This window comes from Apostichopus japonicus, chromosome 9 (genome assembly GCF_037975245.1).
Source record: "Apostichopus japonicus isolate 1M-3 chromosome 9, ASM3797524v1, whole genome shotgun sequence".
Classification (NCBI taxonomy): Eukaryota; Metazoa; Echinodermata; class Holothuroidea; order Aspidochirotida; family Stichopodidae; genus Apostichopus; species Apostichopus japonicus.
In genome coordinates, this window is record NC_092569.1 from 21,720,691 (window position 1) to 21,744,667 (window position 23,977).

At 37.9% G+C, this 23,977-nt stretch overlaps 2 protein-coding genes across 5 annotated transcripts in view; one reads left to right on the forward strand and one right to left on the reverse strand.

Annotated features, from left to right (window-relative positions):
• The window catches only part of LOC139973623 (uncharacterized), an 86,147-nt gene that overhangs the window by 60,878 nt on the left and 1,292 nt on the right, over positions 1 to 23,977 (reverse strand). The window contains exons 2-3 of one of the 4 annotated variants that reach the window (XM_071980435.1): positions 9,208 to 9,347; positions 5,414 to 7,829 (exon numbers count right to left, since the gene is read on the reverse strand). In XM_071980435.1, the coding sequence (XP_071836536.1) occupies positions 5,718 to 7,778 (2,061 nt within the window). In that variant the 5' untranslated portion in view covers positions 7,779 to 7,829; positions 9,208 to 9,347 and the 3' untranslated portion in view covers positions 5,414 to 5,717. Of the gene's footprint in view, positions 1 to 5,413; positions 7,848 to 9,207; positions 9,348 to 18,855; positions 23,236 to 23,977 lie in introns of those variants that run through there. The other 3 variants (XM_071980436.1, XR_011795272.1, XM_071980437.1) reach the window with 3 other exon arrangements.
• Positions 9,427 to 14,585, forward strand: LOC139974151 (uncharacterized). The gene is made up of 4 exons (XM_071981096.1): positions 9,427 to 9,836; positions 10,921 to 12,225; positions 12,747 to 12,858; positions 13,352 to 14,585. Exons 2-4 carry the CDS (start codon positions 11,618 to 11,620, stop codon positions 13,634 to 13,636), a joined length of 1,005 nt encoding a protein of 334 aa, XP_071837197.1. The 5' UTR covers positions 9,427 to 9,836; positions 10,921 to 11,617; the 3' UTR covers positions 13,637 to 14,585.

Sequence of the window (23,977 nt, forward strand, 5' to 3'; positions counted from 1 at the left end):
GACATAGTTATTAAATAATCGTCACCTTAATTCTCTACTACATCTCATTTCCGTCCTACTTTTTCGCTTTTTATTTCCTCATCTCATTTCCGTTCCCTTTCTTATAGCTGAGAACAGCTTCTCTCCCGATCAAGCATCTTCAAACCTAATATTTCCTTCTCTCATCTTCCATCTTTCTCTCTCTTTCCACTCTTTTTTCAACCCGCTTTTCATGACTTTTTCTTTGCCAAAAGATCGACTCATAAAAAAGAATACAGTAACATACAGACCACTGAACGAAAAAACCTCGAGCAACCGTTACTCCTCACTTAATAAAATAATTTACTATATTCAAAAATATCAAGCGTAATAAAGAGCCCACTCTCATATAGTGGTTCGAACAGGGTCATAGCTATATCATGGTAAATATGGAAAACACACTGTTCTAAAAATATATGCAGTAAATAATCAAACCCGCGGTTTAGTTGTTTGTGGTTTTAAGATATCATGTTTCTTTGTCTAATAGGTTTTGTTTAAGATAACAATATATCTTAATATTTTCATAACGATAAAGGTAGGCTGGCGTCAACAAATTCCACCATCTCTAGTTCTCTCAGAATCCACAGAGAAGTGGGATATATCACTGTTAAAGATCCATATCTTGTTTCGCGAATATGGTGGGTGGAAAAACTGATGTTTTAGATTCCAATTTCTGTGTGTATGCATTTGTACTTATTTTAGATCCTCCTGCAATCAGGAACTCGCGAAGAAGACTCAAGCTGACCGAAGTCAGTCTCTTACATTCATATTAAACGTCCATGATTATGAAGTGTTAATTGTCAACAACTCTGTATAAGTGGACGACATGCATTAATCTTTGAGTGACTCGAACCAGAGACCGTTTGATTGGAAAGCATCGGCGTTAACCACTGAGCTAACACTCCAAAATTCTATGTATGAAACCTGAATATATTTTCCAGCAGATATATGCAAGTTGAAGGGAGTCAATCCTCTGCCTTCCTTATGACCAATTGATGTATATAAAGGCATTAGCCTACATTGTTTACAGATTTTGTACGCGTTGCTGTTAGCAACAAAACGATTTAGCGAATTGATATGTTCTTTATATTTAGGAAACCTATAGCTGACATTGATGTGCTTCCAAATTCATGTTTTGCTTCCCCTTATGGCTGTGGACTTAAGAACAAGTAGAAACATTTGATTATTAACGTTTTTCTATAGAACGAATTGTCGTTTTATCGGTATGCAAGCTTGATTGAAGAGAAGAGATACAGTCTCGGAGCTGGGGAACACTTAGGGATCGGGAGAAGTGGTGGGGGGGGGTATGAGATTAAGAATATTTTTCTTTCGGAAAGAAAGAAGACTTGAAGGAGGCCCGGTGACTTCAGAAACAAGACAAAGGAACTTTTGTTTAGAAGGATTGGTGCTGCACCATTGATTAATTTGGAAACCGGAGTCGATGCTCATTCCCTCTTATACCATATCATCATTCACTGGCGGATCCAAGGGGGGGCCAAGGGGGGCCATGCCCCCCCCCAAAGGTGAGCCAAAAAGTGTTTCCGAACATACGCTAAATCATATGATTGGAAATTTAAAAAAAATCGAGAGGAATAGCAGTGGTAGACTAGTCTAAACCTTTTCGTTTTCTGGTTTAAAATTAAATGCAGAGCTCCCAACTGACCCGCAATTCGCGGGAATTAGACCCGCATTCTAACACCCAAACCCGCTGACCCGCACAAGCGTCCGAAAAAAACCCGCATTGTATTGTCAAGTATACATAAAAAATTTGCATCAAATTTTGACTTAGCAACCATCATTTCTTTAGCATTTAGCATAATAGAGTATAAAACCTCCTTAACAGCATCATTTGAAACTCAAATTAGCCTATAACTCTTTTCATTGGGGCGAGCAGCGAACATTTTCATGCCACGGGAAAGAATGAATTATCACCTACTATTCAATTTATTGATTTTACACACACAAAAATGCATATTTCTCAGAAAATTTTGGGTGACAAAAGCCTTCCTAAGTGCCACCATTTTACATGAAGGCATCACCGGGATTCCAAAAAAAATCAAAAGGGGAGGGGGACACCCGCTCCGCTTATACCCCTCCCCCAGGACGGCGATTCGTGGCATGGACCAGCATTTGCCTTCTCAAGAGTTGGGAGCTATGTAAATGTATGAGCATGAGGATTTACAGTATAACACCATTTTGCAGTTACAGGCTGGTTGTAAGAAATTTATAACCTATGAGAAATAAAAAAAATTGAGAAAGATGATCCCAAATTTGTTTTATAAATATTTTAGAAAATTACACCTGGGAAACATTTTTTTTAGAAGTAAGGTAACATCACCATTGTACACTTTTGTCGCACCAAATTGCATCTGAGGTCAGTGGGGCTTGGGGGGCTCAGCCCCCCCAATGAAAAAGTTGAGGGGCAAATGCATGACAAGCCCCCCCCCCCCAATATTTACCGAGGCTCCGAAACGTGCATCAGCCCATTTTTCAATGCATACTTGTCGATCTGTCCGATGCACACGTATACTATATAGGTGTAATAATTTTAGTAATTGCTGGGGGACCCTCGGCCCGTCCCCTGGCTATAGAACACATTGTCACCCCAACCGCGTCTTCACGCCCCGTAAAAAGTGGAAGCAGTGAGTGTGAGTACCGGTAAGCGTAACACAACTTCGTCTTAGGCCAATGACTTGCCTCATTTCAGCCAGTTCTCCAACATACCCTTACTTAGTGGCGGAGCGTCCATATGTACAGACAGGGGGCGGATGCCCCCCCCCCCCCGACGGACTCAAATGGACTGCCGGCGCCCTTTTCAGCTTTTCACTACTTTTTATTTATTCGCGATTATTGACTATTTTATTGCGCTCTCATATACCTATTGACATTTGTCATATTCTGTTGGTGTAATTTTCCGACAAAATGGCGACGACACCTATTTATTCTCCGTTCATCTGCAAATTAGCAAGGCCCGGAAAGGGTCATTTCCTGCAATCTAGGGAGTATCTTTACTCAAAAATTTTCTGTACGCTCCGCGCCAACCTGTGGTGGCGCTCCGCTTAGATAGTGTCGAAAGCGTCCCACTGCCCTTACTACACTCAAAAACGTCTTTACGAGTACACTACGAGTAAGAGCTACTCTCTATCGAATATACAAATTACAATGTTTTTATAGACTTTTACGTGCAATCTGAGAAATTGCAGGCTTGAGACCCATATTTTAGGGCTAGGTATTCTCAGCATAAAACACTCGGGAAGTGCCGTTTCCGGCCATCTGGGGGTTTGAAAAAACCCAAAATTTTCTTCTACGCTCCGTGCCAACCGATGGTGGCGCTCCGCTTTGATAGTCTCCACACATTAGCCCCCCCCCCATAATTTTTCCGTTCCGCCGCGCCTGTCTGAGGGCATTCAGCAATAGAAAATTTTCAAAAGGGGAGGGGGGCACCCCGTCCCCTTAGACCCCTCCCCCATATCACTCTAATGCCACTTTGGCCCCTCCCAAACAAAGGCCCTGGATCCGCCAGTGTCATCATTCACGTCTTCTTATAAACGCATCCCCCCCCCTCCATCCCTGGGTACGCGCATAATCATGAACGTTATATTATACAGTTGGATTTCCAATGAAATACACGCAAACGAAGAGGAATACACAAAGCTATTGGGTTGTAATCAGGTAATTATATTTCTCAAAGTTTTGTAACACTATACCAATATGTCATGGAAGCAAACAAATAGTAGGCATAGAAACCACCACCACCCCCTTCCACCCCGTGAAGTTTACGTAGCACCCTCCATTTTACCAAATTTCTCAAAGTAGAGAGGCCAACCCTCCCTTTTCAAAAATCCTGAACTGCAAGTTCGATTTCTGTGTAATTACTGTTAATTGGATGTTCAACCTGAAAAATTAACTCACAAAACAAAAATACACTTTTGTAGAGAATTTTACGTTTACTTAACACACATCATATAATTATTTTGAGCATTATAACATTTTTTTTAGAATAAAGAAAAGCACAGACAGATCCTAACGGTTGTCGTACTAAAAAGTTAAGCATACAAAAGCAAAGGTCAACAATTTAGGTGTGTCACCCACGGAAATCCTGTAAGCCACCCTATTGTACAATTAAAACGTATTCAACGAACATATCCACTTGTAAGATAATTGGGGGGTGGGGGCACTAAAACACGGGAAAATGACATCATTTTTCAGTAACACTTCCAATATGAAGTCAAGAATGCAAGCGAACAAAAGGCCATTATACTTGGACCCACCTCAACCCCACCCCACAAATATTTCAAAATCTATGTGTGAATTACAAGGCCAAGAAATGTTAGTCGTTGACTGCAAGTTCAATCTCTATTTCGTTCAATTAACGATGCTTAAGAACTCAGCTTTATTTAACTCATTTACAACCGTACACAATCCACTTTCATATGGAATCTTACTTTTACTATTAACATGCATTACATACTATTTTTTCCACTTCGTTGTTCCCGAGTAACCATAAAAGCACATACATTAACGATTGTTTACAAGTTCGATTTTGTTTTAGCTAATTACTGTAAATTGGAATTTCATCCTTAAATTAACTCATAACAATCCACGTGTGTAGGGAATTTAATGTTTTCTTTATATATTACATGATTTAATTATTTTAACATTGTGGCATTTTTTTCGAATAAAGAAAAGCTGTGTCACCATTGACAATTCTGTTAGCTACCCCCGATATTACAAATTAAAAGTATTCAGTGAGAATATCAAAACGAGAAGGAAAACAACCCCCGTTAAACATGGGGAAATGACACATGATTAGTTTGCAACACTATACCAATATGAATAAAAGTTAAGCATAAAAGTTAAGCATAAAACAGAAGAATACGGAAATCGAGGTCCACGATGTAGCTTTGTCACCATCGACATTTCTGTAAGCCATCCAATAAAACAAAGCAAATTTATTCGGCGATCATATTCACACAAGAGGAAAAACCAAAAAAAATGTATAACAAGGTAAAATGATTTCACATGTAGGCATATAGAAACCTTTATATCATTGTTGATAAATGTACAATAAACTTTCGTAAATACAGGCGCGGAGAAGGGCTTCACGTTTTAAGGTGTGCAAATCCATTATTTTGCCATTTGAAAAGTCAGGAAAATAAGGCTTCATTAACGCATATGTATAGATAGACGCACATGTATAGATTAAAGGAGAGTGATCTCATGGAAGGGGCCTAACGGAGAGTTAAGAAACTTTTGTTTCTGTATAACTGGACGATATGCAAAATTGTACTATCCCCAGGGACTTTAAGTTTATCTCACGCTCATCCTAAATTGGATTTCATGGCACCGTAACGACTTTAACCTGTACTAAATTAACGACAAACAAAACAACAACAAACAACAACAAAAGACGTAATAGTACTTTAAGGTAGATACTTGAATCTCCTATCAGTGGTCTAAATGGAGATGCTGTGCTATTAGGACGGCAAGCCAGTGCCAACCGGCAAGGCACGGACCTTTTGACTAGAAGTGTCAATTACTGAAGCAAAGTTAACTTACTTTAAGAAATCTCGTCCCATGTTTATAGTACCACTACTGAGGAAAAACCTTGGAGCAGCATATCAGGTTGGTGCTATATGAGCAAGTAGCCTATCCAATATAATATGTATCAATGTAGCCACTGTTATGACTATGTATGATTAAACCACTTCATAGGGGACAACACCTACTTCTTGTTGGTAAGGCTCTCTCCTGTATGTGGTTATATTGCCATGGTCATCGCAAAGGTGTATTTCCATGCCAAGATTACCTGTCTGCGTGCAGTGGAGAGCAGAGGGGGCCCTGGGAGCATTACCAGTGACATATTTTAAATCACCGAGCACCTTCCTGTCTTTTGTGTTGTATTCTTTAAGGATCCACGCTGTTTCTTCAGCATTTTTACCAGCTTTGATCATACTCCCCTTCCACACTATAAATACGTTCGCATCATCGCTATGATACTGTCCATTGTATTTATTTGGATAGGTACCTATCCGTCTGCAATGTAAAATGTCAGTTTGGGTAATATTCAACAATCCTTTCGGTGGATCTACATCATATAGGGTATCTCCTGGATTCTTGCGCGTTTGCTGAACTAAATAATAGTGGTATGCTCTTAATTCGCCATCCAGTGTGTAAAAAAGGTCTCGATAACAAGCAAATATGGAATCTACTAACGAGTCAGCAGAGAAGTCTAAGGTTTGTGATGCCTGTAGTTGCCCGGACGATTGTGAACTGAACACATTGATATGTGCATTACAATACATGTTCTCGTCGCCCTTCAAAGGTTCTTTTGTGATTATAGACAATGTACTAGATGAGTTGCATGCAATATCAGTTATAACGTGTTTTGTGCGTGAACCATAATTATGTACAGGGTGTAATGAGGCACAATTAAACTCAACGAAATATGTTCCAAGTCCGATAAACATACGTTGCCGCTGTTGTCCCATAATGGCTACGGCTAACCTAGCACCGTCAGATACCTCATTATTCCATTTATAAGGTGTGTTTTGTTCGACTTTCCTAGGATTAATCGTAACCTTAGTGATGTACAAATATTTATTGCGTTCCTCAAAAGTACACAAGTAAATGACATTAGCTTCGTCACAGACTGCCACTTCACACGGACGATATTGGAACCCAATGTGTATATCGGGTACTTCACCAGGAGAGAAGAGAATTTCATGCTGTAATTGAGATTTGCTCCATTGAAATGCTAAACTATCAACTCTTAGAGTTTCAAAAGCATTTGTAAGATCTGATGACAAAGACATCAGCTCCCATGGGTTATTTTCTCTTATGATTTTACGTGTTATTTCTTGTGTGGTTTGCATTCTTTTAATCCAATCATCAGCTGATTGGACTTGGGACTCGACAGGTTCAATTCTTGCAGTAATCTCTTCTAGCAAGTCTTGTTTTTGTTTTTCATAGACCTTTCGGATTTCTTTGATCATTTCATTACAATGGTTTGTAATTTCTATATCTATCTCTTCCTTAGACTTATTAAGTGCTACCACTCCCACGTTCCCGTCTCTCTTATAGCCGACTGCTTTCTCAAGTTGAGGAACACTGTTTTCTAATAAACTATTAAGTTCTTGTTTACTGTCATTAAATTGACTTGTGGCTTCTGTATACTCATGTTGTGGCTTGGAATGTAAAACGATTGTACAATCTCTACAGATCAGTTTGGAACAAGTTTTACAGTAAAACTGTAACTTCTCAGAAGTATGTAGTGCACAGAATGGAGACCTAGCAGTTTTCCACTCTTGTTGAAACTTTGGATCATTTATTTGTTTTAAAGGTATTACTGAATGGGATTGCAAAATTGGAAACAAAGCATGATGACTTTTACACTTTGAACAAATGACGAAATTACAATCAACGCAAAATGCTACAACTTCCGGATTCTTACACGAGTCACATACTGATGCTCTTTTCTCCTTACTGGTCAACTTTTCCAACAAATTTACTTTTTCAGCCAGATTGATAAGATGAAAGTTAGTCTGCAAACCTTTCACTCCGGCCTCTGGTAAAGTACAAACTTTCCTGCAGGTTGGACATGGTATTTCGTTGCCGTCTTGTTTTGCAGCATACTTCTCAATACATTCTTCACAGAAGCTGTGGATGCATGGTAGCATTTTTGGTGTTTTGAATTGGTTCATGCATATGCAACAGCTGAGGAAGTCCTCGCTCAAGTCTTTGACCACTTTACCAGCCATAGCGATGTTTATACTAAGCAAAGAGTCGGCGCGCAAAATGATTGGTTGTTCCTGCAAAAGAGTGATTGACTGTATGACTAAATGACGTTGCCTGCAAGATCCGTCTTTATTATACTTTCTCATTTCAGCAATGTTCTATTAATTCTGAAATCATGATTGGAAGTTCTTCTTTTAGGTATTTTTTTTCATCTTCTTTTTCAGAGAGTTTCTACTCACTAAGCCCACGAGGGTATTAAGATGACTTTTTTTCACATCTGTTATTCTTATTTATTTGACATTCAATATGTCGTGTTGTGAACAAATTAATAAATGAAATGAAATGATGAACCTTACTGGCTTTCATTCATATAATGAATGATATGCTTCGATTTAGGTTTTTATAGCATTCAGGTCGGATATAATAATTTAGTTCTGAAATATGCTAATACTTGGTTTGATCAATATAATAGCTACTGTAAGATACAAAGGAGGCGTGATGTTTTATATAAAGGTTTTTAATAATCTATACAACTATTATTAAAGGCATTGACTCTCCTCGGACCATTACGATAAAACAAAGTTCTCGGCCTTTCGGCAATTATATAGAGATCATACACATCTACGGAATGATGAATTGTGGTTAGCTAATGTGACGGGCTCAACCACCATTTTCGTATTGGGGGAGGGGGGGGAGCTAAGATGTGATATCGTACAAAAAAGTGATAGGAAAGGAGGTTTGGCCCTCCACTTTGAGAAATTTGGTGAAATGAAGGGTGCTACGATGATCTATGTTTGCAGCCTTTGAAATTATATGAATGCAGCGTATTTATGTATAATGTATAACACATCAGAGGTGTATTTGTATGATATATAAGAGGTAGTCTCCCGTTTTCCTGGTCTGTAGGACACAGGAGAGGATGTCTCCCGTTTCACCGGTCAGTAGGACACAGAAGAGGTTGTTTCCCGTTTCACCGGTCTGTATGACACTGGAGAGGTTGTCTCCCGTTTCACCGGTCTGTAGGACACAGGAGAGGTTGTCTCCCGTTTCCCCGGTCTGTAGGACACTGGAGAGGTTGTCTCCCGTTAACCGGTCTGTATGACACTGGAGAGGTTGTCTCCCGTTTCACCGGTCTGTAGGACACAGGAGAGGTTGTCTCCTTTTCCCCCGGTCTGTAGGACACAGGAGAGGTTGTCTCCCGTTCCCCGGTCTGTAGGACACAGGAGAGGTTGTCTCCCGTTTCCCCGGTCTGTAGGACACAGGAGAGGTTGTCTCCCGTTCTCCGGTCAGTCGGTTTATAGCTCTTTCATAATATATTTATCAGTGATATAATATCCGAATATTTACTTTGATCAGCTAGTTTATCCACAAACAAAAGTCAAATTAGATCTTAAATTTAGGATTTACTTCCCAAGTACCCACTACTCATGTAAATATCACTATCTTACTTACCAACAGGATTTTCGTCTTGCTAGTAACCGAAAGATGATGCCAGGATGAGGTCCTCCTTTTTACTGTAAAGTGCTCCGGCCTACTGTATAATATATCGCTCAATTGAGAACACGTTTAAGCATGCTGTGAAAGCCATGCCACTGAAATAAAGTATGATAAATATAAATGAATATATAAATTTGCATTTACCATATCTTTATATATATATATATATACACTGTAAAAAAAAATCGTTAACGTTTGTCTTGATTTGGATTATTGTTTACAGAGGGAGAGGATTTTTCTTAGTTTAGATCACAATTCGATTATTCTAAAACCAACATCGAGTGCAAGGTTTGCCCTTATTTACGGGTAAGAAAGGAAAACTTTAGCTGGTTGAACGAAATCTATCAGAACGCTTTTCTATTACTGAATATACGGATAAACGTTTTACCATATTATCCGGAAAGTTACTGTTACTCTGTCCAACAGGTAATGTTTATCTCTGCAAGCTTTTTTGGTGTTGACAAAAGCGCACATACGATTAATGTTAACACACGTTAGAATACGTAAACCCGGTTTTCGTTAACCCATCGATCGCGACATACACGCCAACGGCCACATTCGAACCAAACTTGGTTACCAACGAGGTAAATTTCTTGAATTTTAAACAGTTTGCACCCATCAAATCAAGTATCTTAGCATTTTCATGATACAGTAGGATATACTCAACAAAAGGGAATCGCATTTCTTTCAAAGTTTTTGATAAATTCTGTATTTTCGTGGTAGACTTCGTCACGTCGGGTTCGCTGATGCGGTGGAGATGGTTAGGCTTGCAGGAGCGTACAGCATCTGTAGTAACTTAGCCCGTATACTAACCCCTATGTTATTTGTTAGGATATATGCTACACAATGAAACGCGTATACTGTAGCTAGCTTACTACGATGAGAGTATTGTAATACAATTACAAACGTTAGGCTTATCTATTCCTAAAATAAAGCAGGCCTAAGTGTAGCCTTTATAGTTTAATATCACCTTAGAGTAAACACATACTCCCTCTTAGTTTTGGTGTTATATGGTTAGACTTTTGTAAACAAAAGGTAATTGTGCATATATTACTAGGTCAAAAAATGTACAAAGAAAGCAGGTCCTCCTGTTTTAAAAAATTAGAAAATGTGGATGGAGGCTTAAAAGTAAATAAGGCTTAGGCTTACAACTTTGGGGTTCCTTGCTGCTGAAAGCAAAAGGAAACGATGCATTCAGATTTATGTGTGTTTGGATGCATGTATATGTACCCTTGTAGCTAAGGGTCAGGATTACTCAACTAGGGAATGCGCGATGTTCATCACATTCACTATGTAGATGCATTATGTTTAGTGAGTGCAAGAAGATTATTGTTTTGGTAGTTATATCATGAATATTAATGAGGTCACTGGGTCAAACCTGAAAACTACATTTTGTTAGCCTACTCGAAAACCACAGTTCCCATTCTAGTGAAAGTTGGTATCGTGTAGTTAAGTAAAAACGTTAATGTGTTGATGCCTGTTAAATTTGATATATTAGCATATTAATGAGGGGGTGTGGCTTCATATAATTTTGTAACAATAAGCAATAACTTGATAGGGAAATGCTGATGTTTATCATAGAATTGACTTTCTGCTGGTATTTCATGAGGTGTCAGTTTGCCAAGGTATATTTCAAAATTTGGTGTTTTATTTTGTTTCCCAAAACAGGTGTTGGAGCTAAAACTATCACCACTTTAAGTGTTATCAACATTACCCACCACCATGAAAATTCTTGTTGAGTATGGTCATTCTAGGAAAGTAATTGAACTAGAAAATGAAGATACACTGTTCACTGAGTCATTATGCAATGCTCTCTGCATAATGATGAGTGTTCCATTTTCATCAGAAGAAACATTTTTCCAGTACTTTGATGAGGATTTTAAGTCATGGGTTGACCTTGAGCTTGGAACCAAAATTTTAGACAAGAGCAAGATTAAACTTTGCACTCTTCAACCTTTAGAGCCCTTGATAGGAACTGACAAACTCAATTTTAATTGTTCTGCAACTAGTGCATCTAGTTCTTGTGTGTCTGATGATGAGAGTGATAAAGCTTCCATTGAGCTTACAGTTGGATCACTTGATTTGGAATAGATATGACTCCACCAGAACTTTGTGCAGGTGTGATTGAAGATGTTCCAAATACCAAACAAGAGACCACTGAAGAATCAAACAAAATGATTAGTGTAACTGAAAAAGCTGGCAGTTCTGATGATAATAGTTGGGATATTCAGTTACTTTGTATCAAGTTTAGCATGACTTTGCAGAACAAGCTTGAAAATGAAGAACAACTACAGTGGGCCCAAAAACATGAACTACTCAATCATCTTGGAGACTTTCTGTACAAAAAAAAAACAAGTACCCAGATATGCACATGAAAAGGAGAATAGCTAAACAGCTAATAACAAAATATCCTTACTTAAGGGAGCGCATTGGCTCAGGTTATGATACTTGGACTGCGGCCCTTAACAATAAATTGAAATCACTGAGGATGAAAGATTCAAGTCTCTCATTAAAAAATGTGCCTCTTAAAAGAAAAGAGAGCATTCTACAAAAGGATGTTTTCAAGAGGCCCTGCAAAGGGGAATTAAATTTCCTGCCAGTGATACCATCCACTGAAGATGATACCTCTCTGAAAAGACATAAAGAAACCATGAAAAAGGAGATGTCTAAGAAACGGGCCAAAAACTTGATTTTGATCGAGAAACTTATGGATAAAACATATCCACAACGAAGGGCATATTTAACCAATAAACCACTTGTTAAAGACTTACTTCAAGAGTATCCTGCTCTTCTGCTAACAGAAGAAATTAGCAATGAGATGACTCGTTTGGTGAACATTGATTGTACCAAGAAAGTATCAAAGTTTCCTAGATTGGCCAAAAGTATCACCTTACTGGGAAGATGTTACCTCAAGAGTGTCAAGAGTGGTCCTAAACATGACAAGATCAAAGAAATTCTACACAGGTGTGACAGGTAAGTCTTCAACTTGAATTTCAGTCAGTTTAATCTCTACCAGTGTTGTAGACCTAACAGGAGGCTTGGGTGTTTAGCCTTATGCCCCCTTCAAAAGCTTTACGCTCCCAACGATCCCCACTCCAGTGTGGACAGACTATACCCGCCACAGACCCCAAGAAATCGTTCAAAGGTAAATAAATAGGAATGCGTAATAGAGTGTTCTTTTGCGTTCATTTTTATCTTCTAATCACAAACAGATCTTAGACTAGTACCTTTCAAAAAACCTATCATCCCTTACATGAAATATTAGTCCCCTAGGGTGCAAAAATGTCCTTTTTTGTTGCGATTGAGGAAATCCAAAACGTTACAAAAGGCAAAGACCACATTTCTTTATTTCATGTGCCAACCTGCTGCTATGTTCATTGCATGTACTTATGTTATTTTTTACCCTTCTTAAAATCATGAATCGTGTATCAAACGTAAAACTATGCATGATGCAAATTATCATATTGTGTTCTTCACCATTGTTATTATTCCAGGAATATTAGAAGCTCTGAGGTAGACAGAAGAGAGGAACAGAATAAAGCAGGATTACAGTTGCTACCATTGCTGCTACGGGAAAATGAAGAAGACTTCGTTTCCTACACAAATGTAAGATCAAAGTTGGAAAAGAATATTTGTGATCATGGCATGTTTGGTATCACCTGTTTCATGTTCTGAGTAAAATAACATATCTTATGCAGGTGTAGATTCAGGGTGGGATTAACCATCCGAAGCCCCTTCCACCTTCACAATATACTTATTGCATCCATTGTAGTCAACTCCTCAATGACTTAAAGCGTTTGTGTGTAAATCATAACCTTTCTTGCATATTTCTTTATTAATAGTCTTCCAGCATGACAACAAGAACTACATCCCATTTTATGATTAAAGTTTAGTTGCTTGTATATCCTCTTACTATGGGTAAAACGTACCATAGAAGCACCAAGTCATATAGGGATGCGCACATATGGGGTATGGGAAGGATAATTGTCCAAGCATGGACCAAGTGTTATGCACTGCAAAGAGAAAGATATGTCTTATCCTGTCATTATAAACCTGTTGCATTATGACATTTTGTATGTATTGTTTTTATTCATTTCAGACTTCAAACGAATTTCAAAAGATTGCAGAGTCAGTGTCAACCCCAACAGTTATAATCAGTGAAAGTACATGTGCCATTGCTGCTGAGTCCCAAGTGCTCAAGGAAGGTGATTCTGTGGACAGTCTCATTCATCTCATCAGTATGTTTTATTGTGTCAATATTGAATACCCGAGATCATGTAACTGTACATTGACATATGTACAAAAGGAGATTTTTGAAATCACTGACAATAAAAAGGTACCAGCTAAGTTGATAACCTTTGTAACAAAAGTCGCTAGCCAATAGATGATTAACCCCAAGCGGTCTCACATGGACATGCAACATTAAGCGAATCCAGCACAGCTACTATACGATAGCAGGAAAGAAAATTAGCATGTAAAAGCGACTATACGAAAGCTTGGAAGCACAATCTAACTGCTTGTTTGTTTTTAAGATTTGGAATTCTTTGCTAGGCCTGGTGTAGATTCAGCATCGTTCATTAGGTTGGGAGTTACTGATAAAAAAGTAATGCATTGAAAAATGTAACTTTAAAACATTTTTTGAGGGGGTGAGAGGGTAGCAAATTTGTATTTTGTTGAAAATATATTCCTCCATGGGAAAAGCCCTTTAAATATTCTTTCAAATCTGGGGCAGGGGTTACACTCTTGGATCACTAGGTAAATCGTTGCTAGTAGACTGACAGTACACATGGGATGCTATGTGGTGTTGAGATTAATTATTTCAAATAATGGTAACACATAATATTTGTATATATTTAAAGTGTAATTGATTGTTTGTTCTTGCTTCATATGATACTTTGTTGTATACACCTATTTTGTCTATGGGGAGAAGGTATACTCTTGGTTAAACTAGGAAAATTGTTGTGAGTAGACAGGTGGTATTTATAAGGTGTTCGGTGGTATTGTCATTCCCACCCTCCACCCTATATGGAGCTTTTTCATTTTGTGTATTAATTTAAATAATGCTTAACACATAATCTTTGTGAATGTTTTAATTGTAATTGATTGTTTGTTCTTGCTTCAAATGATAGTGTTTGTATACATGTAGCCTTGGGTAAATAAGAAAACAATTGTTGGTTAGGCATGACGTGCTATAGTAGGTGTTTAGATGTGAGATTTGGGTGTGATAAGGTGACCTGAGATGAATCAATGTTATAATCAAGAAGCTCTTTTAAAATTCTTGATTGTATGGTCACCGCATCCTACACCTCATTTTAAGGGATGTTTCATGTTGTATCTTTTTATTTTAAATAATACTAGACATGAATGTTTGCATATTATTAAATTGAAATTGATTTATCTCTTCTTATCTTTATAAGTTTTAGTTGATTATTTTTAACTTGTTTGAATTCGTTTTTTGTTCTTTATGGGTGAGGGGTGTAATGCTATCAGTCCCTTTATTCTGACACTGCCAAGGCATGAAAGTATGTCAGTGGAACGATTTTACTCAGCCATGTATATAAGATGGGTGTTAGAGCTAAAGGTGGTCGGAGTTAAAATAAGGAGAAAAGTACTGGAGACCAATTTTGTCAGTTTCAAACTCACTCTCTAAGTTTCACTTGTAAAAGCAGCCCACCCTTCACCACATATAGGTGCTTGTTCCATGTGTTGTTATCTTTAGTGATACATATACAATCCTAAACTCTACATTTTTAAATTTTCATTGATAGTCTTTGCATGGTATTATTTGTTGGGTTTTAATAAATATTTCTTACTTTAAAATCAAGTTTGTATCATTTTCAGTCTCACAGCTTTTACTGTTCATTGTTATTATTCTGTACATCAGTTTTAAAAGGCAGAGAATTCCATAATATACATAATTTTCATGCAAATATATGTACTGTGTCAATAGTATTCTGAACAGATAATTGAAAGATAATCTCTAAATTCTAAAATTAGGAAGACTAAAACTGAATCCGTTGAAGGTAACTCTAAAAGTGGTAATATTTCAGGAAACACTTGCGTTTTTAAGGAGAAAACACCGTTTTCGGTTGCAGCAACTCAATATTGATGAAACACGCAAAACAGGATTAACGTTTAACCAAGATACGGTTAACATCTTATGGATTAATCTGAGGAAACCCGACTTTTGGTTGCAGCAACTTTAAACCATTTTCAAGGAAACGTTTACGATTTTTTTTTACAGTGTATATATATATATATATATATATATATATATATATATATATATATATATATATATATATTTCGCCTATTATTTGCATGAATAGATTTCTTATATTTTCTTTACCTAATTATAATATGTATAAGAGTAAGTGGGCCTGAAAAATGGTGGAGGGTGACAGAGGAGGAAACAAGGGGCGATGAAAAGGGTGGGGGTGAGGTTAGTCATATCCTTCCTGAATGTTAAGCCCTTGAGGTTGAATGGTGCGAAGGCGTTGCATCCACAGTATCTCTCTTCTGATTCGTACTAGGTCAGGACAGCTACCTGAGGATTCAATCCCAGGTAGGGAAATTTCATTAATGGTATGGTTGGGAAGGTTAAAGTGTTCTCCAACCGGGGTCTCATTCTTCATGGTGTTTACTGTGTATCTGTGACCATAGAACCGCTTCTTTAGGCTGGTTTTGGTTTCACCAACATATACTGGATGACGCAAACTCTACTAAATACAAGAAACCAGATATATGACATTAGAGGTTGTGCAAGTGATGTGACCCTAAGTCTTGTGTGTGAGTTAGGTGCTTTGGCTGGTGACGGAATTGGATTCAACAGTGTGGTGGCTGCAGACAATGCATCTCGAGGTACGATCACATTTGAAAGTACTATTTTGTATTCACCCTGTTAATTTACTTGTCTGTATTCTGTGCTTGTATACTTGTTCATTCTGTTACTATTATTTGGCATTCAGTCTCTGAAGAATATCCTGATAGGATCGAAACGTCAGGCCCACTTATTTGTACACATTCTCTTACGCAGGCTCTTTAGTGTATAATCAGTTTGCTAACAGTTTTGTTTTATATTTATTCTAATTGCAATATGGTCGATGCCCAGTGGAATGACATGAAAAGAGCTACAATGGAACAGAATCGAATGTGGGGTAAGAAATGGTTAGTGGACTGCTGAGATCTCCGTAGACTAGAAAGAACGAATATTTACAGCATTTAATACTATGAATATGTTTCTATGTTCATCTCTTCGTACATGCGTTATGTGCTAGGCTTAGCTATAGCGCCGCACTAGGAGTTGTACGTTATAAATACTGCATGCATTCCCTATATATGAGCGTATACAATGTTTGTAGTTACACGCCCAAACCAGTTTTGGCGGTTTTGGCGGTCCATAAAAAGGGTTTCTGCGTTCACGGAGACTAAAACGAACGCGTATTTAGAGCAATTAATATAATGTCTCTACTAGCCTGTTGATGAGTTCGTACGTACGTTAACGTTATGCATGTGCTGCGCTAGGCCGGGATTGCTACAACGCCGCGCGAATAGAGCATTTACAAAGTTTGTATTTACGCGCCTTAAACCTAGACGTTTTCTTGAATAGCCCCACCGCATGAAAAATGATCACCTAAATTTTTCTTCGTTAGTCCTTATGTGGATACTCAAATCGCCACATAAGGACTGACGCAGTTCGTTGGTCCTTATGTGGATACTCTCATATCGCCACATAAGGACTGACGCAGTTCGTTTGTCATTATGTGGATACTCTCATATCGCCACATAAGGACTGACGCAGTTCGTTTGTCATTATGTGGATACTCTCAAATCGCCACATAAGCACTGAACGGGGTTCGTTGATCCTTGTGTGGATACTCGAATCGTCACATAAGTACTAACGAACTGCTTAGTCCTTATGATGATACCCGAATCGCAACATGAGGACTAGCGATCTGCGTTAGTCCTTATTGGGCGACATGTGAAATCCCCACATAAGCCTCCTTGTGAATATTGTTGGTATTGGCGGTCATTATGTGGCAGTGTTAGGGTCGCATGATAAATACAATGTTCTTGTTCATTATGTGGAAGTGTCTTTAGAGCCATATAAGGACTTAAATTGTTGTTGATCATTATGTGATTATAACTTTGTATTCACACAATGACCTAGGTTTACATCATTTGTTTCTGCATTTTTGCCGATTTTGGCGGTCCATACATATTACGGTATTAACCGAGTATGCTACAGTTCAGGGCCACACATGACCTCCATACATGTAACTGCAGTTCCCTTATATAGGTAACATCGGCTGCCACAATTACAGTTATCTGCATCCGTTAGAAAGGTACAAAAACAAAATACCTAAAATGACCTCATGCAGTGCTTGTTTGATATCTGTTTAAGTGATCACCATTTTTATGAAAAGTCCATGAATTAATGTACAGACTGTGAAAATAAGGAGGATTGAAAGTGCTATGTAGACATTCTTTGGTTAAGTGATGAGATTACTCCAAGCGGGCAATCGGAAGGGTTGGGATGCAGTATGCTGAATTTGCTCCTCCAGTTCAAATCTAAACTGTCATGATATGGAAACCTGTAGGTGCATTAGCCCCCCCCCCAGTGAAAAATATGGGGGGCGGAAGTATCATTCCACCCCCCCGCTCAGCAAGTCAGAAAACCCCTTTTTCATTTCCAAATGAGAAAAAAATCTCATTTGGAGCACCAATTTGCATCTAAGGCCAGGTGAAAATGCAAAATTATTTACATAATGGAGTGGGTGTTGAGGTGTGCTATATTGCACCAAATTGCATCTGAGGCCACCTGGAGATGCAAAAAAAATCCAAAGGGGAGAGGGACACCCCCTCCCCTTAGACCCCTCCCCCAGGCCGGCCATCAGTCTTCAGCCCCCCCCCCCTCCCCACTCAAAAGTACCTTCCTACGCCACTGTCATGTTGGGAGTAAGTTATGTCAGTTAAACATTATTATGTTTAAGGGGGATTGGAAAATGACGAATTTAGTGTGTAAGTCAAATGGAACAATTAATTGAGGTACGGCACATTTAATTTGCAGTTAGATTCCTGAGACAATATTTTTGTGCATGCATATATGCCTCACAATCACAGCCATTAGCTCTGAATGCATGTAAATTCTAATAGGCAGTATTAATTTATATATTTATCTTTTTCCAATATATGTTGGTAATGGAATAACTTCGCTATTAACACCATAATAGATTGCTAAACGAACTCTTTATTTCCTTCCCGTCTTTCGACCAATGAGAAGTTTGAGAAGTAACCTACCATGTCATCTTGGCGAAGGATTGCTCAGTCACCTCAGTTACCCGATTAACCATCAAATTGAATCCCGTTCATCCTACGTTTAGCCATAGAGAGAGCAGATTTCTTAATATTATTTTTGTACAATTTCGACCACCCCCCCCTTCCCACCCCAACTGCGGACGTTCATGCACCACGAGTTAGATAACAGAAGTGCTCAAGGAAACAACTATACATATATAAATAATATAATATATAATAATATATATAAATATATATCATTAATATAATTATTAGGCAAAAACAAGATATGACATAATTGACAAATAAGGAACATCTTTTTTATTGAATTACATAACACATCCTTCTTGTTGACCCTTTATTAACTGTTTAGCAAATAGTGTCATCTTACACTCATATTCATATGTAAATATTTTCTTAGTATTTGAAAATCATGAACCAGCGGATTTTGCATGCAATCAACTAGCAATTGACCAATCAAATGACCAGAATACAATTAGATGTTGTATAAAGATGCATATCAACTTGCCATATCCAAATACCTCGCCCTGTGGGAATGTTTTTCTTTTAAGCAAAACATAATAGAAATTATTGAATAAAAGAAATTGCAAAAAGTTACTATAGATTGACGATACATTCCATTGTACATGGCAATCTTTCTGAGAATTTTGTAAGCAGGTCTGCCAAGCTATGTATAAAATGGAACAAAACTACGGTGTGACTTGATGTACAGTTATACTATGACTCAACTAGTTTATTACCATTATAAGAGAGGGATGCATTTACTTTCATTTTACCTTCATATTTATTTTTGGTAACTCGTCATCATGACATGACAGTTTTAAGTTTTTTGATGAATATAATTAAAGCGCATTGTGCATTATGACAACAGTGTGTTGAATATGACAGCATGTTTGTGCATTTACATGACAAACTAGTGGAAGAACGGAAAAAGGGGGAGGTGGGGGGGGGGAGGGAGCGACCATTAAAAGGTGGCCGCAACATGACAGTCACAAGATTTATAAAGAATTATGTCAGACGATTAGGGTCACCTTAATTAGATAATTAGATACGTAAACGAACTACAGACAGTATCAGAAACTTGTTTCTTTAATATATGGCAACGAATAGGAGCAAATTGGATGCCTTATTCGGGATCATGAAGGATAAAACAGCCACATGTCGTGGCTGCCACAGCCACAGCACGTACAGGTATGAGAACTATTTATACAACTTCATATTGGAATGTAACTTGATTGTAAGGCAATGCATTCTTTTCGAATGAGTTTTTACTCTAAATAAGGAACTCAATTTGACATAAATTTTGTATCTTTATTTAAACTATTTACACAATTTCATAAAGGATTGCATCTTCATCACAAGCACCCCTTTCTTATGCACTTATTTTACCAAAGCTATCCAAAGATGTATTGTCATACCACCCTCTAAGGTCTGCTGGTACTGGAGGACAGAGGGTGGCATCGGTGCTTTCTCGTTTTCAAATATACAAAGCATAACACTCTATAGTATTTCATGTTGTATTGTTTAAGGATCAATGTTTCTTCATCAATATTTTCACCGTCTTTGATCGAGGTTACCTTCTATAATATAAACACATTCATATCGTCTTTTGTGTGGAATCTTCCTTTTACTTCACATGCATTATAAAGTGATGTTACCACTGTAACATGTCCCCCCCCCCCTAAAAACTTAAAGCACGGAGAGATTCTAATGAGTGTCACATAAAAGAGTTAAGCATAAAATAGAAGAATACGGGTAACGAGGTCAGCGATTTAGCTTTGTTACCATCGACAATCCTGTAAGCCATCTGATTGTACAAATCAAAAATATTCGGCGAGCATATTCACACAAGAGGAAACAAGACAAGTATAAAACACGGTACCATGATTTCACATCATTATGGGTAATTAGAAATCTTTAAATCATTGTTGAAAAATGCAGTGTAAGGTTAAAACTATCATAAAACTTTACATAACTGGTATACAGGCGCATAGCAAGCCTACCGAAATTATAAGGTGAGCAGAGCCAATATTCCTCCATTAGAAAAGCCAGGGAAATAAAGGTTGTATACAGATACATGTACAGATAAATGAGAGTGGTCTAATGGGAGGGGCCTAACGGGAGGGGTAAGAAACTTTTGTTTCTATATAAGGGGAGGATATGCGAATTGTGCAAGTCTCCAGGGATTTAAATTTGATCTTACACTGAAATGGGTTTCATGGAACCGTATAAACTTTAATTAGCCTGTGAAAATTAACGACAAAAGAAACATAAATACGTAATAGTACTTTAAGGTAGGTACTTTTCAGTATCTCCTCTCTCAGTGGTCTTAATGGAGATGCTGTGATTTTAGGCCGACAAGCTAAATGCCAACCGGCAACACACAGACCTTTTGACTAGAAGTGTCAATTACTGAAGCAAAGTTAACTTACTTTAAGAAATCTCGTCCCATGGTTATAGTACCATTACTGAGGGAATATACTTATGAGAAGCATATCACACCCGTGCTAGTAGCCTAACCAGTATGCATCAATGTGTCCACTGTTATGACTATGTATATTTAAATCATGCTATAGTGTGCTACTTGTTGATAGTAAGGCCCTCTGCTGTAGGTGGTTATATTTCCAAGGTCATCGCAAAGATGTATTTTCATGCAACCATTACCTGTCTGCTCGCAGTGGAGAGCTAAGGGGGCCTTTGGAGCATTACCGTTGACATATTTTAAGTCACCAAGCACTATCCTGTCTTTTGTGTTGTATTCTTTTAGGATCCACGCTGTTTCTTCAGTGTTTTTACCAGTTTCGATCATGCTCCCCTTCCACAATATAAAAACGTTCGCATTATCGCTAGAATGCCTTGCATAGTTTACATTCGGATAGGTACCAATCTGCATACAATGTAAAATGTCAGTTTGGGTAATATTCAACAACCCTTTCGGTGGATCTACATCATACCGGGTATCTTCTGAATTATAATGCATTTGCCGGACTGAATGAAAGTGGTATGCTCTTAATTCGCCATCCATTGTGTAAAAGAAATCTTGAGCACAAAAACATGTGGAATCTACTATCGAGTCAGCAGAGAACTTTACGGTTTTTCCAACCAGTGGGCATGAGTTCCTAGGCCCACTTGGTAAACTAAACACATTGATATTTGCATTACAATACATGTTCTTGTCGCCCTCCAAAGGTTCTTTTGTGAGTATTAACAATTCATTGCTATATGAGTAGAATGCCATATCAGTTATAATGTGTTTTGTGAGTGAACCATACCTATATCCTTCGCATAATGAGGCACATTTAAACTCAACGACATATGCTCCAAGTCCGATAAACAAACTGTTCTGTACCATGGTTCCGGTTAACCTTGCACCGTTCAATACCTCATCATTCCATTTATAAGGTCTGAGTTGTTCGACTTTCCCAGTATTAATCGTAACCTTAGCGATGTACAAATATTTATTGCGCTCCTCAAAAGTACACAAGTAAATTACACTATTTTGGTCAGAGACTGCCACTTTACACTGAAGATACTGGATCCCAATGTGTTTGTTTGGTACTTCACCAGGAGAGAAGAGAATTTCACGCTGTGATTGAGATTTGCTCCATTGAAATGCTAAACTATCAACTCTTAGAGATTCAAAAGCATTTGTAAGATCTGAGGACAAAGACATCAGCTCCCATGGGTTATTTTCTTTTATGATTTTACGTGTTATTTCTTGTGTGGTTTGCATTCTCTTAATCCAATCATCAGCTGACTGGACTTGGGACTCGACAGGTTCAATTCTTGCAGTAATCTCTTCTAGCAAGTCTTGTTTTTGTTTTTCATAGATCTTTCGGATTTCTCTGATCATTTCTTTGCAATGGTTTGTACTTTCTATTTCTATCTCTTCCTTAGACTTATTAAGTGCTACCACACCCACATTCCCGTCATTTTTGTAGCCGACTGCTTTCTCCAGTTGAGGAACACTGTTTTCTAATAAACTATTGAGTTCTTGTTTACTGTCATTAAATTGACTTGTGGCTTCTGTATACTCATGTTGTGGCTTGGAATGTGAAACGATTGTACAATCTCTACAGATCAGTTTGGAACAAGTTTTACAGTAAAACTGTAACTTTTCAGAAGGATGTAGTGTACAGACTGGAGACCTAGCAGTTTTCCACTCTTGTTGAAACTTTGGATCATTTATTTGTTTTAAAGGTATTACTGAATGGGATTGCAAAAGTGGAAACAAAGCATGGTGACCTTTACACTTTGAACAAATGACGAAATTACAATCAAAGCAAAATGCTTCAACTTCCGGATTCTTACATGAGTCACATACTGATGCCCTTTTCTCCTTACTGGTCAACTTTTCCAACAAATTTACTTTTTCAGCCAGATTGATAAGATGAACGTTATTCTGCAAACCGTTTACTCCGGCCTCCGGTAAAGTACAAACTTTCCTGCAGGTTGGACATGGTACTTCGTTGCCGTCTTGTTTTGCAGCATACTTCTCAATGCATTCTTTACAGAAGCTGTGGATGCATGGTAGCATTTTTGGTGATTTGAATTGGTTCATGCATATGCTACAACTGAGGAAGTCCTCGCTCAAGTCGTTGACCACTTTACAGGCCATAGCGATGTTTATACTAAGAAAAGAGTCGGATCAAATGATTGGTTGTTAATGCAAAAGAATGATTGACAGTATGACTAGATGACGTTGCGTGCAAGATCCTTCTTTATTATACCTTCTCATTTAAGAAATGTTCTATTAATTCTGAAATTATGATTGGATGTTCTTCTTTAGGCATTTTTTTCCAAGGGTATTTAGATGACTTCCGTTTTCATATCTGTTATTCTTATGTATTTGACATTTATTATACTGAGTTGTGAAAGAAAAATTAAATCAAATGACGAACCTTACTAGCTTTCATTCATTATAATGAATGATATGCATCGATTTATGTTTCTATAGATAAAGTGCATTTAGGTCGGATATAATTATTTAGTTCCGAAATATGCTGAAACTTGGTTTGATAACTTTAATAACTACAGTAAGATACAAAGTAGGCGCGATGTTTTATATAAAGGTTTTTAATGATATATACATCTATTACAAATATTACAACTATTAAAGGCATTGATCCCCGGACCATTACGTATAAAACAAAGTTCTCGGCCTTTCGGCCAGGAACAATTTAATATAGATCATACTCATCTACGGATTGATGAATTGTGGTTAGCTAATGTGACGGGCTCAACCACCATTTTCGTAGGGGGGGGGGGGGGGGGGGCTAAGATGTGATGTCGTTCAAGATAGTGATGTGAAGGGAGGGTTGGTCCCTCTACTTTGAGTAAGTTTGGTAAAATGGAGGGTGCTACGATGATTTAGTTTGATCAGCGAGTTTATCCACAAACAAAAAGG

What these genes read in the sequence shown, in the direction of transcription:
- LOC139974151 (XM_071981096.1), top strand. Translation starts at nt 11,618, where the DNA reads ATGCACATGAAAAGGAGAATAGCTAAACAGCTAATAACAAAATATCCT. An exon ending in ATTCTACACAGGTGTGACAG is followed by an intron (nt 12,226 to 12,746) that starts GTAAGTCTTCAA and finishes TTATTATTCCAG; the next exon opens with GAATATTAGAAGCTCTGAGG. An exon ending in ACTTCGTTTCCTACACAAAT is followed by an intron (nt 12,859 to 13,351) that starts GTAAGATCAAAG and finishes TATTCATTTCAG; the next exon opens with ACTTCAAACGAATTTCAAAA.